The sequence below is a fragment of the Echinops telfairi genome, unplaced genomic scaffold, assembly GCF_000313985.2.
Source record: "Echinops telfairi isolate 266 unplaced genomic scaffold, ASM31398v2 ScPeMD7_11;HRSCAF=52, whole genome shotgun sequence".
NCBI lineage: Eukaryota > Metazoa > Chordata > Mammalia > Afrosoricida > Tenrecidae > Echinops > Echinops telfairi.
Genome location: NW_022103908.1, coordinates 36,234,500 through 36,253,461, shown reverse-complemented (window position 1 = coordinate 36,253,461; position 18,962 = coordinate 36,234,500). Strand labels below are relative to the sequence as shown.

At 44.3% G+C, this 18,962-nt stretch overlaps 1 protein-coding gene across 2 annotated transcripts in view; it reads left to right on the top strand.

Annotated features, from left to right (window-relative positions):
* Window positions 1-16,755, top strand: part of EPSTI1 (epithelial stromal interaction 1) — a 159,719-nt gene extending 142,964 nt beyond the window's left edge. For both annotated transcript variants that reach the window (XM_045287143.1, XM_045287142.1), the window contains 2 exons: window positions 4,984-5,083; window positions 16,246-16,755. In XM_045287143.1, coding sequence (XP_045143078.1) covers window positions 4,984-5,083; window positions 16,246-16,254 — 109 coding nt within the window. In that variant the 3' untranslated portion in view covers window positions 16,255-16,755. The remainder of the gene's footprint in view (window positions 1-4,983; window positions 5,084-16,245) is intronic.
* Window positions 16,756-18,962: the final 2,207 nt, after the last annotated feature.

Sequence of the window (18,962 nt, the reverse complement as noted above, 5' to 3'; positions counted from 1 at the left end):
ATGATGTTATTGATATCTTACACAAGCAAAATTTTGCTGAAGATCATCCAACAACAGTTGCAGCAGTACATTGACAGGGAGCTGCCAGAGGTGCAGGCCGGCTTCAGAAGAGGATGCAGAATAAGGGATATCACAGCTGATGTCAGATGGATCTTGGCTCAAAGCAGAGAATACCAGAAAGATGTTTACTTGTGTTTCATTGACTATGCAAAGGCATTTACCTGTGTGGACCATAATAAACTATGGATAGTCTTAAGATGAGTATGAATTCTAGAACATTTCATTTTGCTCATTCAGAACTTGTATATGGATCAAGAAGCAGTTGTGAGAACAGAGCAAGGGAATACTACATGGTTTAAAATCAGGGAAGGTGTGCGTCAGGGTTGTATCCTCTCACCATACTTTTTCAATCCATATGCTGCACAACTCATTAGAGAAGCTGGATTATATGAAGAAGAATGTGGCATCAGGACTGGAGGAAGACTTATTAACAACCTTGGATATGCAGATGACAAAACCTTGCCGGCTGAAAGCAAGGAGGACTTGAAGCAATTGCTGATGAAGATCAAGGATCGTAGCCTTCAGTGTGGATTATAACTCAATGTAAGGAAGGCCCAAGTTCTCACAACTGAACCAAAAGGTAACATCGTGATAAATGGAGAAAAGGTTGAAGTTGTCAAGGACTCTGTCTTACTTGGATCTACATCAGTGGTCATAGAAGCAGCAATCAAGAGATCGAAAGACATGTTGCATCAGGGAAATCTGGTGTACCAGACTGCTTAAGAGTATGGACATGCTATCAGGAGAGACCAGTTTCTAGAAAATGACATTGTGCTTGGTAGAAAGTAGGGGCAGCAAAAAAGAGGAACACCTTGCACAAGATGGATTGACCCAGTGCTCACACATCACAATGACTGTGAGGATGGTGTAGAACCAGGTGGTGTTTCTTTTGGTTGTACCTGGGGTCACTGCGAGTTGGAGCTGATTCAATGGCACTTAGCTACAACAGCCATCAAGTTGATTGAAAATCATAGTGGCCCTGTAGCAGTGGTTCTCAACTTTTCTAATGCCGCAACTCTTTAACACAGTTCCTCATGTGGTGGTGACCCCTAACCATAAAATGATTTTCGTTGGTACTTCATCACTGTAATTTTGCTACTGTTATGAATCCTGATGTAAATATCTCATATGTAGGATGTATTTTCATTGTTACAAAATGAACATAATTAGACATAATTAAAGCATAGTTATTAATCACAAACAAGATGTAATTATATATTGTGAAATATTATGTGTTTTCCGATGGTCTTCGGTGACCCTTGTGAAAGGATCGTTCGGCCCCCAAAGGGGTTGCAACCCACAGGTTGAGAACCGCTGCCCTATAGGGTTTCCAAGACTGTGAACTTTTATGGAAGCACAGAGCCTCATCTTTCTCTTGAAGAACGATTGATGGGATTGAACCTTGGACCCTGTGGTTTTATCCGACAGTGTCCCCAGTACCCCATTTGGTGTAACCGTTTACCATGGAGTCAATTTGACTCATGGTGACCTTATACAGGGTTTCAGAGGCTTTTAAAAAAATCTTTAAAATCCTTATCATAGTCTCTCAGAGTGACTGGTAGATCTGAACCCCCAACCTTTTGGTTAGTAGTCCAATTCTTTCCAACAGTGCTGTAATTTGGTTCATTCTTTCTCTCCTTAAAAGACATTCTATTCAAAAACCTGTTGTTATATTTCTTTAACACTGGTTGCTAGTAGTTGCCAGTTATGTCTCTGGCTTCTTGAGGTTTAATCAAGCTTCAAGCATCTTGAAGAAATCTTGAGGATTTGAAGAAAGAGTTGGACTAGGAAAGGAATCTTCAATATGGGCTCCCGAGAAGGACACAAGTCTCTGGAGTAGAGATGGAAAGTTGATGCTTTGTTATAGGACTTTCATCCTTGGAGGGTTTTTTCCATACTACTAAATATCTAAATTTGGGGCTGTTGAATGCTCTTACCTCATTTTCACTTAATATTGGTTCTCCTTAAATGCAGGCCCAAATTGAATCCATGAGAACACTTCTCTGGATAATAAACACAGCCATGAGTTTTGAAATAACCGAGCAAGTGTTTGGATGAATATGATTTTACTCCATTTTTTAAAAAGAGCCAGTGTTTGTATTGTCCTCTAGGGGCTGTAATTAGCTTTCCCATATTATCATAGGACAATGCTGTCCTTATGGGTCCATTGTTCTGATGATAGTAAGCGTCCTTTTCTACTCAGAGTGATGCAGTCTATATTTGGGAGACTGACATTAGGTTTTCTCCAGGGCCTTAGCCCCATTGCCATCAAAGGAGCAACATGCTCTCTCCTATTTAGAAGCCCACAAATCAGAAATCTTATTTCCCTGAGTTTTATGATAGAGAGCTTATGGCATTCCTTATAAACTGTCACTTAATCCTATAACAAGCTGTGAGTGTACCTAAACTTGACCTACTATAACTTTTTGAGTGAGAGAAGACAAATAGGAATTCCAAAGAGAAAAAGACAAAGCAAGGAGGGAGCCTGGGTGGCAGAGTGGGCTATTTGCTGGGATGCTAACTTCAAGGTTGGCAGTTTGAACCTACCAGATGCTCTGTGGGAGAAAGACGAGGCTTTCTACTCCCACAAAGACAAAGTAAGGAGTCAAGGACTCAAAAGGACCAGGCCATGAGCTAAACTTGGAATGAATTGAATTGATTTATTGAAATTTAGGCCACTTGGCCATGGTGTCATATATATAATATATGATATCTGATTTATAATACACATACTTTGTAAAAGTGCTGCTGATTCAATTCCAACTCAGACTCACCCTTTGAGAATCTAACTGCTCCCTAAGGTTTCAGAAGCTGTGAATCTTTATAGGAGCAGGAAGCCTCTTCTTTCTCTTGTGGAACAGCTGGTGGATTCGAACCACCAATCTTATGGTTGGCTGGGCCCACACTCTCTACACTTTGAGTTCTCAATAGGAATTTAAATAAACCATCTCTTTTTACCCATATGTTTGATGAACTCTATTTGCAGTGGCCAGAGACCAGGTATGGGCACTTTCTAAGTATCAGGGGAACCTCACCTCTCTTGATTTCCTCTCATAACTGATGCTCAAAGGCCACGTCTCTCACCGTGTGCGACATGCTGTCAGTCTGAGAAGGCCTGTGACTGGGAGCAGTTGGCAGCGACTTGTTTTGGGGTCTGCACTCCCCGCAGAGTTAGGGCGGCTGCCCCCATGAAGGCTGTGTTCTGGAGCTCTGGAACGACCCAAAGCAGTCCCAGGCCTCCATGAAACGATAATCTGGAGGGAAGCAAACAGAGCACCGGCCGTTGAGGATCAAGATGGTTTCAGACAGTGAAACCGATGTCACAGGATGATGGTGAGGGAGCGAGTGCAGACAGCGGATGTCCCAGGAAGGTCTCACTGAGCCCATGACGTCCAAATGATAGGATCCTTGAGCCACATAGAGCTCTGGGTCAGAAGCATGCATGTGTATGCCCCCTTACCCCCTGACCTCCCACACCTCAGTGAACACCCATGTAGCCAGGCCAAGAAATAGAATATAGCCATCATCTTCTAGGCAGCTCTCTCCTGACCTTTAAGATAACCACTTTCTTACCTTTCTCTCTGGCTTTTTCTCTTCTGGGTTGAACATTGTTTCTGAAATTGGTTACTGCAAATAAGATAGAGCACCAGGGCCGGGGGTCCTCATGGTTCTGCTGGAAGGCCGCTCTTGGAGCTCTGCTCTTCGGACAGTTCCCCTTCCTATGCTTCCTCCCTGTCTCGCTTCTCCGCTTCAGTCAAGGCACTGGCTTCTGTGAGACCGACAATGGTCCCGCAGAGCGAGGTGCAGTTCCTCTTCATGTGTGCATTCTTGCTGAAGCGCGTGCCTTTCTCAGAGCGTGGGGTTCGTTGGTGTCATGGCCAGTGAGGGTGCTGTTGCCTGGACTGCTGTGGCTCCGAGGGCTCGTGCCTGAGTGCATGGGGCTCTTGCTGAAGTAGAAGAAGGGTATAAAGTGGTAGGAGATGAGTGAGTCAAACGCTGAAGCTAATCTTCTGTGCCCCCTCCTGTAAACAAATGCAAGGAGCTTATGACCCAGCGCTCTCTCCTGGGCATGCACCTGAGAAATAGCGACTACAACACAGATGCAGGCCCACCTATGTTTACTGCAGCCATTTCCATCACAGCAATAACATGGAAGCAACCAAAGCATCTGCCCATAGAAAATGGATAAACCAACTGGGGTGCATTCACATAATTGACGGTTAATAAAAAACAAGGGCAGTTCTTTTAAACACTGAAAGACATGGACAAAACCAGAGAACGTTACTGCTTAGCAAACAGTCAATCGTACAAAGGTAAATATTTAATAATAATACCATTATTGTAAGGAAAAACAAAAATGAAGCAATGTCGTTTTGACGTCAAAGAAGACTACCTCAAAAGAGATGACCACGAGGAGGCCAGGAAGTGGGGCAGGAGCAGGAGAGGTGAGGGTTAGGATACTGAGAAGAAATTTTGCTGCAAATAAAAATGTACCCTTGGAGGAGAAATAAAGAAAAAAAGAGAACTCGTGTCTGATTTGGCCTGTGTTATGGCGTTCTGGCGGCCCTGTTGGTAAGCGTTGGGGTGTTAACCCACCAGCTACTCCTTGGTAGAAAGATGAGGCTGGCTGCTCCCTGAAGGACTTAGAGCTTCCGAAACCCTGTCCAGGGCCACTGGGAGCTGGAATGGGCTTGACAGCAGTGGGTTTTCGGGGTTGGCCTGAATCCAGACGGGCTGCAGCTCCACTGGCGGGCTAGTCGCAGCATGCCATGTGGTGAATGTAAGAAGAATCCCTCCAGACTTCTTCTGAGTAGAAGGGAAAGGCAGTCCCCACAGTCAGTTCACACAGCACATTCAGGTCTTACACATCTCTCAGCCCTGCAGCCAGCTTTCCACTCACACACATTTCTCATTGTTCTAAAGGGTAAATAATGCTTTCCTGGACCGACTCCAAGGCGCAAGTCGACCAGGTGGCCTCGAGCAGTCTGGAGGCTATTGGAATATGAATCGTGGAAACAGCTGGGTGAGTTTTTTCTTTCCTTTAAAAAAAAAAGCCATCTTTCAAAGTTCAAGAATAAAAGCAGTGAGAAGTTTAACATGATTTCTAGGCCTTCTCCCCAGTTACCAGATGTGTCTGGGTGTGCTGCTGGGCTGGGAGATGGGCAACCAGCCAGGATGATTACTGTAAATTCTACACAGCTTCTGAATGAGAGCGAGCCTTGAGTTCTGGCCTGGCCATCACAGTAAAAAATGATCCCTGCTCCTTTGGTCAGCTTGACTGCTTTGACCCTGAAGGCTGGGTTCATCCTTGCCTGGACCTACAATGAAAATAAATGAATGTGTTTTCTTCCTGGAAGAGTTTAAGTGAAATATGGTTATAACATCATAATCCGTCTCTAGTAATATATTCTCTCTGTGAATAGCAAAGCTAAGAAATAGGTATGTACTTTTTCACTACCAGATGACTTTCTTTAGAAAAACAAAAAAACACCCTGTAGTAAAAGCCACTCTTTGAAAATGAAATGCCCTTACAGTTTTCAGTGAAGAAAACCTCACAGCTGTAATGTAATCGGTGTTTAATGTCCTTCCCATGCACAGCATGTTGAACCAGCACCAAAACTTAGGGATGTGTGATTGGGCGATGCATAAAAAAAATCAAAACTGACCATAGCAGGTTGTACAATTTAATTAAAGCCCACACATAAATGTAACTTCCTGTGTTAGAGTTCTCTAGAGAAGTAAAACCAGCAAAACAGCTATGCAAATTTATACCAAGCAATTGGCTCACACAGCTGTAGTAGGAGGCAAGTCCAAGTCAGGCAGATGTGAAGTCTATGGGCTGGATATGAGACTGGAAGCGTATTCTGACTCCAGTGTCCCAGAATCAGCAAGAAGGCCATAGGGTGGTGGCTATAACAGCAAATGAACTCAAGGTCAGCAGGTCAGATGACAGGCCTTTGATGACTCTCGGGATTGGCAGACAATATGGCAGGTTATGGGCTCAAGTCTAAAGAACCAAAGGTTGATGAGTCAGATGCAGGATCCAACCCCCCCCCAAAAAAAAAATCACACCAAGCTTTTTCTACAGCTTCTACCTATATTGGAAGTCTGCCACTCCCTCACGGAAATGTTCTTTTAATTGCATCAGGGTTGCGACCTGAGTAAGGAGTTTGCATCCCACCTTTATCTTCTTGCAACTGATTGGGTGCTCATAGCAGTTGGTTATATTATATTAATCCTATCATGGAGGATCACTAGGCCTTAACTGCCAAACCACTGAGAATCCTGGCGCAACCAGGTCAACCCCAAACCTAGCGCTCAAACCTACATAACAGAAAACAAACCCGAGTGGCACAATAACAGAACATAACAAAAGTCAAAAGCTACCAAGTGCTGGAAATTTAGAGATCACTCTTTAATAAGTATTTGGGGACAAAAGATTATTTTTGAGAAGGCTGTCTTTTAGAACCGAAAGGAGTGTTACCTTGTAAGGAATGAGTAGTGAAAACGGATGGGTGGGTTGCACAAATGGACATATGTTTAAGGCAACTGAATGCAGGCACATTTGCAGCTAATACAGCCTGCATGTCTATAGAGTTAGGTTTGTTTAGCACAGCAAACAAACCAAAGTCAAAACAACCAATTTCCGTGGAGTCACTTCTGACTCAGAACCATCTGATGTGTGTCCCTGCAGAGCTGTGGGCTTTCGATGGCTGGTTTTCCAGGACAGGCACCTTTGAGTGATCTCAAACTCCCAATCTTTGTGGGATAAGCAAGTTTACTAGTCATTTGCTTTATGCACGGACTAAATCTAAACTAAACCCCACTGCCATCAAGTTGACTTTGACTCACAATAACCAGATAGGACAAAGTAGAACTCCTTCACAAGGTTTCTGAGAATGTAAATCTTTACAGGAGCAGACAGCCTCATCTTTCTCCTGATGAGTGGCTGGTGACTTTGAACTACTGAACTTTGAGTTAGCAGCCCAGCACTTGACCCTTGACCCATACCACTTCCGTAATGATCTGTAATGTATGCTTCTATGATCATGTAGAGGAGAGAAAAAAAATAAAACATGACATATACATCCTGTATTACACTTTCCAAATTAAAATCATTGCTTTACAAGAATTATGTGAATGGGATTCATGCAGAAATTGGGGGCTTTGTGAATTTAAGTCGTTAACTAAGTTTATGTCATTTTCCAGTTGTGGAACATGACTAGAACTCCGATTTTGGTTAGGACTTGGAAACTTACAGTGCATGTCCTACCTCAGTTAACATGGCTCTTAAAATATAGAAATCACCTGGAAGAACATGTGGGGATGTGGAGGCCGTGCTGGGTGAGACGCATGTAAATCACTGTGGGTTCCTGAAGAAGACAGGAGGCCCAGGGCTGGCACTTGCCCCAGGCTTTCAGACATGACACGTAGCTTTCCTTAGATCCATCATAGACTAAATGGAGAATGGCCGCTCTTCCTGATGCAGTTGGGAGCATGATTGAGCTGCGGGTCCTTTGTAGGCCAGGCAGTTCCCCGTCCGAGGTGCTTCCCCATGCTGCTGTCACTCGGAAGAAGTCCTAATGAAAAGGTCAGGTCTTCCTCTGGCTTCCACGGACTTCTAGTCCTCCATGGCGCCTGCCTTGGGCCTCCTGCGTCTCCTAGGGACTGTGCTCTAACGATGCCTGCCCCTGCTCTCCTACGTTGCCTAATCATCCCCGGCAACTAGAAAGATTCCATGGACATGAAATATCATGGAATCTAAATTCTTTCTTTTGCTACTCACCTGTTTCTTTCCTTTCGGTTAACACACGACGCTCGGGGACATCTATGCTCACTCTTATTAATTTATGTTCTAGCATTTTCTCCTACGCCCACTCTACTCAGGTATCTGTTGTCAGGGCTACTCGCAGCCTCCACCTTGTAAAGTTCTAGGGCTATTTTTCTTTCTTTTGTTTATTAATCCTTTTATTGGGGGGTGGGGTGCTCACAAATCTGATAATAATCCATCATTCAGTTGTGTTAAGCACACTTGTACATAGGTTGCCATCAACATGTCCAAAACATTTTCTTTCTACTTGAACCCTTTGTATCATCTCCTCTTTCGCCCTCTCCCTCCCTCACACTCCCACCCTCATGAATCCTTGATCAATTATATATTATTATTGTTCTTTTATATCTTACACTCTCTGTTGTCTGCCTTCACCACATTTCTGTTATTCGTCCCCCTCAGGAGGAGGAGGGGCTATATATCCAACTTTGTGATCAGTTCTCCCTTTCTCCCCCTCCCCACCCTCCACCCTCCCCCTCCCCCACATGATATTGCTACTCCCACTACTGTTCCTGAGGGTTTTATCTGGCCCAAATTCCATGTGTGGAGAGCGCTTATCTTTACCAATGTAGACCGGTCTAGCCAGATTTGTGAGGTAGAACTGGGTCATGGTAATGGAGGAGAGAAAGCACTCATGAACTAGAGGAATGATGTGTGTTTTCTCAATGCCATTCTGCACCCTGCTTGAATCATCCCTTCCTAGTAACCCTAGTAACCTAGTAACCCTTCTCTGGGGGGTATATCCAATTGTCTACAGATGGACTCTGGGTCTCCACCCCAAATGCCCTCATTTGCATCGATATAATTGTTTGTTTTGGATATTTTGATACCTGATACCTGATCCTGTGGACGCCTCATGATCTAACAGGCGGGTGTGCTTCTTGCATGTGGGCTTAGTTGCTTCCTGATAGGTGGCCCTATGGCTATTTTTTTTCAATTGTTGTCTTTTTGACCTACCAGCGTCATTTGTCATGGTGAACCACTTTCTTCACTTTGAAGATAGAAAACTTTACTAGACTTCCAGAACACTGTTTTTCCTTAGGCTTCCAATGATCTTCCTTCAAAAGGAAGGGCCCCCTTCCATTTCTTCCCCCTTGGGGAATTTCTACATCTTCCCATCCTTTCAACAGTGGCGTGCCCCAGAGATATATCTGAGACCACCCATTCTAGCTGTGTATACTTGCAACCTTGGTGGATTTATGCATTCTCATAACATTAAATCTTGTCCATATGCTTATTATTCTGAAATTTCTATTGCCAGTTTGAGCATCTTCCTCCAAAGTCAAACCTTGTGTATTCAACTGCCTACCAGTTGCCTCTGTTGTATCCAGCTGTTCAGTGACATATGCAGCTGTTTCTGCTTGATGTCTGATAGACCATTTCAGCCTTATCATTGGCCCGCCTCACTAAGGCACTATCGGTATTTCCCATGGTTCCCCTCGCGGCACATCTTTCTCACACACTACTCAAACTCTTCACTCTGCCTTCCACATACATCCAGTCCAACACCTTCTCACCACCAGCACCACTATTCCCCCACTATTAGGATTGCGGTAGCCTTTTAAGTGATTTTCCGGTTTCTGTGTTACCCACTTGGAATCTATTCTCAACACAATAGTGACAGACATCAGCTCTTACCAGTTCTCTGCCTAAAACCTTCCCTGGCTCCCAAGTTCACTTGGAGCAAAAGCCAGAGCCTTTGCAGTAACCTTCCCGGCACTACATGATCTGGACCCCCGCTTGATCTTTCTGACCTCTCCTGTGCTCTGGTTCATGCTGCTCAAGCCACACTTGTTTCATTGCTGTTTGCTGAGGCTCCAGGGCACTTGGTGCCAGCACCTGCAGGCCTTGTCCTGGCTGCTGTCCTACAGCTTCTCCAGAATAGCTGCACAGCTCGTTCTCCTGCAGTGTTTTCTTAGAACCCATTACCTCGATGAGTTTACCTGGGACACTCTATTCAAGCTTGACACCGCGTTCTTCCCTCTCAATTTCAGTCTCCTTTGCAGGCCCCACTTCTCTCTTCCAAAGCAGTCTTCAACGTCTCATAGACATAACATACTTTCCAAAGAAGTCCATTTGTGCTGCATTTCATTCACACACTCAAGGGTTTATTCCAAACAGAGCATGTTTCAATATGACTCTGTGGTCCATAGACAGAGAAGTCAGGTTATCTCAAGAATACCACTTGTCTCAAAGTCATTAGAGTGCATTCAAACAGATGGTCCAATAGAAACAGTGGCTTTTCAGGGGATCTGCTCCGCCAGTTAAATTCAATGTCAAGGGGTCAGCTCAAAGGCTTTGGTGACTTTGGGGGGAAGTTATAAGAGTGATATGAATAGGTTTTCTTGAAGGGCGTGGGCTACCATGAGGGCTTATTGTGAAGAAGACTTAAGGAAGTGGAGAGCGATTGTTGAGAAAAGGACCAGGGAAGTTGCACTGAGGAGATAGCTTTCTCACAACTACAAACCTTTCTTTGAAGATAATAAGGGCTTCCTAGGAGGATTTGATTGGTGCACCTTGCCACATCTATCCTGCGGTCTTGATCTTGCCCTGTTTTGTTTTCCCAAGTCTCAACAAGCATTCAAAAGGAAGATGGCTTGAGGCCTAAAGGATGCGTCAAGGACTGCTGGATGATGTGTAGTGTAAATCACAAAGCACTGAATTATTTGGGGGAAGAGTTAGAGATAGAAGCACTGTCTTCAGAAGTGTGTTGATTTGAGGTGTATGTCAAGAATTACTAGCTTCACATTTTGATATTGTTGTCTAGTGAAGGTTTTTATGATATTATAGCAATACTTTTTGACTCACCTTTGTATATTCTGTTGACTGCGTATTTATGGATGGATCCCTGGTAGTATAATGGGTTGTGCATTGAGCTTCTAAGTGCAAGGTCAGCAGTTTGAAACCACAGGTGCTCCCAGGAGAAAGATGAAGCTTTCTACTCCCACAAAGATTTCTCATCTCAGGAACCCACAGCAGCAGTTCCACTCTGAGCTGTAGCATCACTATGAATTAGAATGGACTTGGTGGCAGTGAGTGTGTTTTGTTATGTTTTTCTTTTGTTGGTTTACTTACTGAATCTCTGGTGGTGAATTGGTTAAGTGCTAGGCTTCTAGTGAAAAGGTGGATAGTTTGAGCCCATCCTGTGGTTCAGCAGGATAAATACCTAGTGATTTCTTTCCATAAGAATTGCAGCCAAGGGAACACAATGGGGAAGTTCTACTTTGTCACACACAAGGACATGGTTTACTTTATCTCTCCCCACACTAACGCATGTTCTCAAAGGGCAAGCTTCTTTGATTGCTTTGTTCACTGATATATGTTAAGCATTACATAGTAATTGGAACCTACTGCATGCATATGTAAGTAAGTAGCTATGATTGAGGCTCATCAAAGCAACAAAGAGTTTATTACCAGCATAATTTATCACACTAACATGATCTGATTCCAAACTTAAAACAATGTGTAAGTCAAGGAGCTCTATTGGTGCAGAGGTTCAAGTGCTCAGCTGCAGCCCACACCTGCCAGTCAGGGAGAACGTTGTGACATTCTGCTTCTGTAACCATTTGCAGCCGTGGGAACCAGATGGAGGGTTGTCTTCTGTCCTTTGGGTTTGCTGTGAATTAGATGCAACCCCATGGCAGCGGGCTTGGTCTTAGGACATATGTATTAGAATTGGATGAAATAAAAACAGGCAGTGCGACAATTACTGACAGTGTAAGACATGACAAAATAATAATGACTTGTAACATCAAGAGTTCATGAGGGAGTGGGGAATGGGGAGGGAGGGGAAAAAATGAGGAGCTGATGCCAGGAGCTCAAGTGGAAAGTAGATGTTTTGAGAATGATGATGGCAACAAATGTGCAAATGTGCTTGACACAATGGATGTATGTATGGATTGTGATAAGTGTTGTCCGAGCCCCCAATAAAATAATTTAAAAAACAACACAAAAAAAGCCCCAAACAAACAAACAAACAACGAAGCAGAGTTGAAAAGGGACAGAACTTCCAGAAGCGAAATTATAATCTTTGAAATGAAGAAATCAGCAAATTTATTATACAAAAATAAATGCTAATTTAAGACATGCCACTCTATGAGGGATCTTCAAAAAGTACCTGGAAAATTGAATTAAAAGATAATGAGAATTTTCCATGAGCTTTTGAAGCTCCTTCGTACAAGCCTATGGGAAAAGTAGTGGCTTTTCACATATTTCTGATAAGGATGCCAAATGACAAAGACGCTGTTTAGGTTCATCTGTTACTATGTTCCCATCATCTCAAATGTCTAGAAAGTTTTCTAAGTAGGGATAAGGAGGAAGGATCCCCTAAATTACTCAGCAGGTAACCTTGAATGAAAATCCAGGATTGGACAGAGAAAGAAAATCACAACCCGGTCTTGCCCGTGGGCGTAGATTCAAACCATCACAAAGGTTTAATAATGAGTTAAATAAGAAAGTATAACATTTGTTGGGTTTGTATCAGACATGCAGGCCTGGCTTACACCCACACCAAGTCTACTCAAATTATAGGAGAAACATGATACCATCGCCACCTCAATGCATACAGAGACAGCATTTGATAAACTTTCCGTCAGAGTTGTATAAAAGTTGTTAGCCAACTAGGTGTCATTAGGTGTTGTCTATCAAGTCAGTTATCCCAGTGCACTGCACAACCAAACACCGCTGGGCCCTGCACCATCCTCACAACTGCTGCTATGTTAGCACCCATGGTTGCCGCTACTGTGTCAATCCATCTAGCCAAAGGTCTTCCTCATTGTGGATTGCCACAATGGCTGCACCTGGTCTCTCCTGGCAACATGGCCAAAGTATAGGAGACACAGTCTTGCCACGCTTGCCTCTCAGGAGCATTCTAGCTGTACTTCTCAAACAGACTTGTTTGGTCTTGTGGCAGCCCATTGTGCTTTGAACAGTCTTCACCAGCAGCATCATAAAAATGCATCGATTCTTCTTCAGTGTTTCTTATTCCGTGTCCAACTTTCACATGCATATGAGGCCATTGAAAATACCATGGCCTGGGTCAGGCTTGGGTCATGGCTTAGTCTTCGAAGGAACTTAGTCCTCAAAGAAACACCCTTATGTTTCAACGCTTTAAAGAGGTCTTGGGCACCAGATTTGCCCAATGCAATGCCATTTGATATCTTGGCTTCTGCTTTCATGAGCATTGCTTGTGAGTGCGAGTAAGATGGAATCCTTGACAGCTTCAATCTTTTCTTAGCTTGTTGAAGTATTCCCTACTGGACCCCAATGTGTTGGAATTGACTGGATGCCAGTGAGTGTTTTGAGTGAAGTAGAAGGGAAATATCTTTACTTATTAAAGGGATCAAAATTATATCCCAATAAACTATTTGTTCTAAAGAAGACCTACAGCAATGGGCACAAGCATAGTAACAATTGTGAAGGTGCACAGCACCAGGCGGTGTTTCATTCTATATTACGCGGGGTTGCTCTGAGTCTGAACAGATTCAACAGTGGCACCCGACAGCAACAACGAGAATTGAGAAGGAGTAGGCATTCATTCCTCCCAACTGAGAACAGCCCTCCACATTGAAAACCCAAAATGATTTATGCTCCAATGATTAGAATTATTGGGGATAAGCAGTGTTGAGATATAAGAGTAGTATTTTAAAACTAACTGCATTTCTACACATTCAGAGTCAAATAAACAAGCAAAAAAAAAAAATCTCATAAAAAGACCTAACCAAAGAGGTGCATGGTCTTTCAGAGCAAATCATAACACTGTAGAAAGACATGAAGAGATAAGTAAGTAAGTAAATAAATAACCACATCTTGTTATTAGATTGGAATGAATTCTCAAAATAACCTGTAGGTTGAACTAAAGTCTGATCAAAGCAAAGGGCCAAGAAGAGTCATTTATTTGAGATAGTCTGGTATTGGCCTAGGCAGACCAAACCCCATCTGGAATGTTGATGTGCAACTGAGGAGGTGCCGCAGATCACTGGTGGAAAGCATGCTCTGCAGTAAGTGCTACGGTGACCATGGATTTCCAGTGAGAAATTAGATCCCTTCCTGACACATTCATCTCAAACTCCTGTGATACATAAAAGTTAAGTCCAAGCGGATTAAAGCTCATAAATAAAAATCAAGACTTCATACATTTTAGAAGAAAATAAAAGAAACATTTTTGAAAAGTGAATTAGGGAAGGGTTTTGGAAAACCCAAAGTATAAGCCATAAGGGGAAAAAAAGATAGATACGTCTATACTGCACCTTTAAATACCTGTTTGTCACAGGATAGCACACAAAAGTGAGAAGAGAGGCCACGAACTAAGCTTCCATCCAGGGTATGTTTTACAAAACACAAATAGCAAAAGGTTAGAATCCAGAACTTGTGGAGAATGCCGGCAAGTTAGTTAGAAAGGAAATACAGATTTACTTTCAGATTGTTGCATGGTTAGGTGCATTGTATAAATTGTAACAGAGTTGAACTGCCCACAGGGTTGTCTAGACTGAGATCTTTCCAGAAGCAGATCTCTGCTTGTGGAGGCACTGGGTGGGTTTGAACCGCCAGCCATTGCCCCACCAGAGGTCCTTTAGAATAGATTGCTTAAAGAATGAAGTGTAAAATGAAGGGATGGAAAATCAAAGTAAATCTGGGTAAAGAGTTTCTGACTTTGGGATGGGACAAGATTCTTAAAATGTACAAGCAGACCAGTCAAAGAGAAGGTGGTGGAGTGTGCACATTCCAATTCCCTTTCCCTGCTCACTCCATCTACCTGTTCAGGGCTCCCAGCTGGCAGGTGAGTAGGTAGAATTTGGAATGGTTGGAGGGCACCACGCCTCAGAGGCTTCAGGTCTGAGGGCTCCAGAGACGTTCATGCGGTAGACATTCCATGTTGAAAGCCAATGTTGGAAAACTCTGCCATTAAGATAGTGATGTGTCCCCTGGCGTGGAGGTCCACATTTGGCTGAGTGCTTGGGTTGAGAGCCAAGCTAATCTGCTCTTTTCTGGATGGTGGAGCAGGAGAGGAGACAGAGGATGGAAAATGCTGTGTTTTGTTGCTTTTCTTCATCTTCCCCACTATGTATTTGTTGCCAGTTGAGGTACTCCAGTGGTTGGATGTGAGCCCAATAATTAGACAATAGAAAATCACATATGGAAGGGACTCTGGCCTCCACAAGAGAGCAATAGATGGAACTCATAGCTCTGACCCCTCAGGAAACAGAGCTATTGCAGGAGAATGGCAACCACGAGAATGAAACCATGAAGGAAATTTGAGAGCTTTCCAAATTTCCCCTCCATTCTCCCTTAACAAATTCGGCGTCCCCTCAGCAATGACTCCCTCTCCCCCTTTTAGCATCATGCTTTTTATCCTTCTTACAACCTACCTTCTTCCTCATTCTAACTGCAGTAGGTTTTAAACCCCACAAGGGTGGTGATAGTGATGCATGTGTTTTTCTTGGAATGTTACACCATACTCATCTCATAGGTCCCTAAGAAGTGTACTTTGACTAGACATACAGGGTTGACTTTTTTGGGAAAAAACAAAACAACAAAACACTTTTTGGAATTTGAGTGACATTCTTTGCATATTGTTTAATATATGTCCGTCTATAACTTGAAACATTTTTATTTGAAAAATACACCCTGGATTTCTAGCATTCTCTATCAGCTTTCACGCTGCCCTGGGCTGGGGTCTTTACACCATCGGGTTGAATGACCTTGTCTCTGACACCAGGAAGAGGCCCGTTAGGATGCTGTGGGCACTCTTAAATCCTGCATCTTCAAGGGCAGTTAGGTGTTGGCCATGACCTCTGGGACAATCTGAGGTTTTCATTGCTGGATTTTTAGCAAGAACAGCACTCGCTTGGCCTAGCATTGTGGGAGGCTTGCTGGGATTACTTGACCTCTCTCATGTGGAAGGTGGACTCATTTAGTCTAGCTCCCCACTTCAGGGTACCCTTTAGAAGTCACCTGCTTGCAGCATAGCACAGCGCAAGGCCACCTGGTACATTTCCATTTAAATTGCTCTGCTCCCCGTTGTATCTATCCCTGTTCTGCCTGGAAGTATGGAGGTGCGTGACAATATTCATGAATGCTATTATTTGTGACCCATGTCAGCCTATCTCCAAGAACACAGCTGACGGGACGTCACTCAACAAGCCATTACATGGTTGACGGAGACTATTTAGTGAATCCAATGCACCAGAGCTGGAAAATGAAATCATTTCACTGGGGCTTTAAATCATTAAAAGTGGACACTGAAGCCTGATGTCGTTCAGGGTGTCCTCTGAAGGAACTTCATCTGGGGGGACAGAGGCTTTGGATTTTGTTTTGCTGTGTGTGGTAATTTTTTGTTCCCCTTTTCTTTCCAGGGGATGTGAGGGACACTGACTTCCGCCTGGCCTTCACCAAGTGCCCTCAACACACCTCAAAGAGAGGCCTTTCCTGTGTGTGGTTTTTGTTCGGCCTTCTGGTGCTTGCTTTGTCTTCGGCTGCCCCAGTTCAACTCCTCTTGTCCGCAGTGCATGTGTCTTTGCGAGAGCGGGTTCCTGCACTCATATGGAATCTCTACAGCCAGCATGTGTCACACCGTTTTTCTAATCACCTCGACCAGTGCCTGCAAGCGGCATCCCAACCACTGTGAGGGTGGTAGAGAAGGAGAAGGGACCCCTTTGGTCCCTTCAGAGCAGCGAGAGCTGGGCGCCCAAAGGCTGACACTTGTCTACTCCTCAGGTCAGGTTTGGGGAAGGGTGAAGGTCTACAGATGTTTAATTTTTGTCTTCTTAATCCAGTGTCCATGCACAAGCAAAGGGAAACTGAATCTTTTATATGTACTCTTTGAATCAGATGGATCAATAAATTTGGAGGCTAGTCCCATAGAAGTGGTTTTGTTTCGTTTGTTTCTTGCTCAGAAACGAGTTGCTGTCAAATCAGCTCTTCCTTCCGACGACGACCTCAGGTGTGTCCGAGGAGAACTGTGCTCCCTCGCATTGCCCAGACCCGTTTGCAGGGGTAGAGTGCCAAGCCTTTCTTCCAAGGCACTTCTGAGTGAACTCAAACCTCACCTTTTGGTTACCATGGAGTTTGCTAGTCGTCTGCAAACCCCCCACCCCGCCCCCAGTCTTTTATTTTCATATTTCCAGTCCGTATGGACTCATTGTAGTCTCTATTGGATCTTGATTGGGTCATGATTTACTCATTAATCATCTTTCCTCCGATACCCAGAGTGGGACAATTTGTTTCACCAAAGGGCCATGTCCCCATAAACCCCACTGGACCCAGATGCGCCCAGCGCATGTGTTTTGTCAGAGTTTGGGACATTTCCCTTCCCTGGTGGCCCAGTGGTTAAAGTGCTCTTTGCGCATGGGCAGGCTGCTGATTTGAACCCACCAGGACTCTGGGTGAGAAGTGACCTGGTGATCTGCTCCAGAAAGATTTCTGGCTGCAAATCCCCCTGAGGCTGCCCTGCTTTGCCCTGTGGAATCTGTGAGTCGGCACGAACTCGATGGCATGCAGCTGCCAAACAATGTGCTGAGGCAGAAATCGTCCCTGCCGAACTCTTCTGAGTCAGTTTAGACACCAAGTTCATTTTTTTAAATTAAAAAATCATTTTATTGGGGACTCATACAACTCTTATCACAGTCCATACATGTACCCATTGTGTCAAGCACATTTGTACATTTTTTGCCATCATCATTCTCAAAACGGTTGCTTTCTACTTGAGCCCTTGGTATCAGCTCCTCATTTTTTCCTCTCCCTCTCCCCTCCCCCCTCCCTCATGAACCCTTGATAATTTATAAATTATTATTATTTTATCAGGTCTGACACTGTGCGATGTCTCCCTTCACCCACTTTTCTGTTGTCCATGCCCCAGGGAGGAGGTTATATGTAGATCCTTGTAATCGGTTCCCCCTTTCCACCCCACCCTCCTTCCACCCTCCCGGTATCACTACTCACACCACTGGTCTTGAAGGGATCATCCGTCCTGGATTCCCTGTGTTTCCAGTTCTTATCTGTACCAGTGTAAATCCTCTGGTCCAGCCGGATTAGTAAGGTAGAATTGGACACCTGAGTTTATACTAGACCTGCAAACGGCTTCATCCTGGTTTGTCTCTGTGCTGAGAACTTGCATTTCCAGCCCAGTTGTACTTAATCAGAACCTCCATTTTCACACGACTACTCCTACCGTTCTTGGGATTCTTAAAGGCTACCACCATCAAGTCATTTCCCATGCATGGCGACCCTCTAAAGGGTTTCTGAGGTCTCACATATTTATGGGGGCAACTAGCCTCATCTCCTTTGGAGTGGTTGGTGAGTTTGAACCACTGACCTTTTGGTAGTAAGTAGCTGATAGCACTCCCAGAGCTTCTTCAGGACATTCTCTAAGGGGTGTAAATGCAGATTCTCAGCAGGAGGGTTGTCCATGAATGCCTCAGTCTCAAAGTCCTGGTGGACACACCCTAGTGTACTAGGGCCCTGGTGGTGCTGTAGGGTAGGCCTTGTACTACTAACTAACAGTAAGTTTGTTGGTTCAATCCAACCAACGAGTCCAGGGGAGAAAGATGAGGCTCTCCTCTCCCGTAGAGATTTAGAATCTTGGAAATCTGATCTAGGGTGGCTCTGACTTGGAATCGATCTATGGCAGTGGGTTTGGCTTGTGAACAGGAATATCGGTTGTCCGTGCTGATTAGCCCTGCCCCCGCCATGCTATTTAGGGGAAGTAGCACGTCCAGGGTGAGAATCGAATTTGGCAAGGTGACTTGTTTTTGCTGCCGGAGAAGCAGTGATAACCTTGCAGTATTAAGAAATGTTCTGTGCTACCAATTTCTCTGTTGAAATTAATTTTCTCCACCCCCTGGACTCAAGGGAACAGTAGGACTTCAGGGTCTTGGGTCACGGCCCGTGATTGCGGGGCTCAGACTCGCGGGTGGAGGGTGCAGTGCGGGAAGAGCTGCGCAGACAACAGATGGTGTGCAGGCAGCTTCTCCGGAGTAAATAATGCAGATACTCCGGGTCGCACTGGCCTCTGCCAGCTGGAGCTGTGCTCATACTGTCCACGCTAATATAAAATGCTTGGTCCATTTAAATC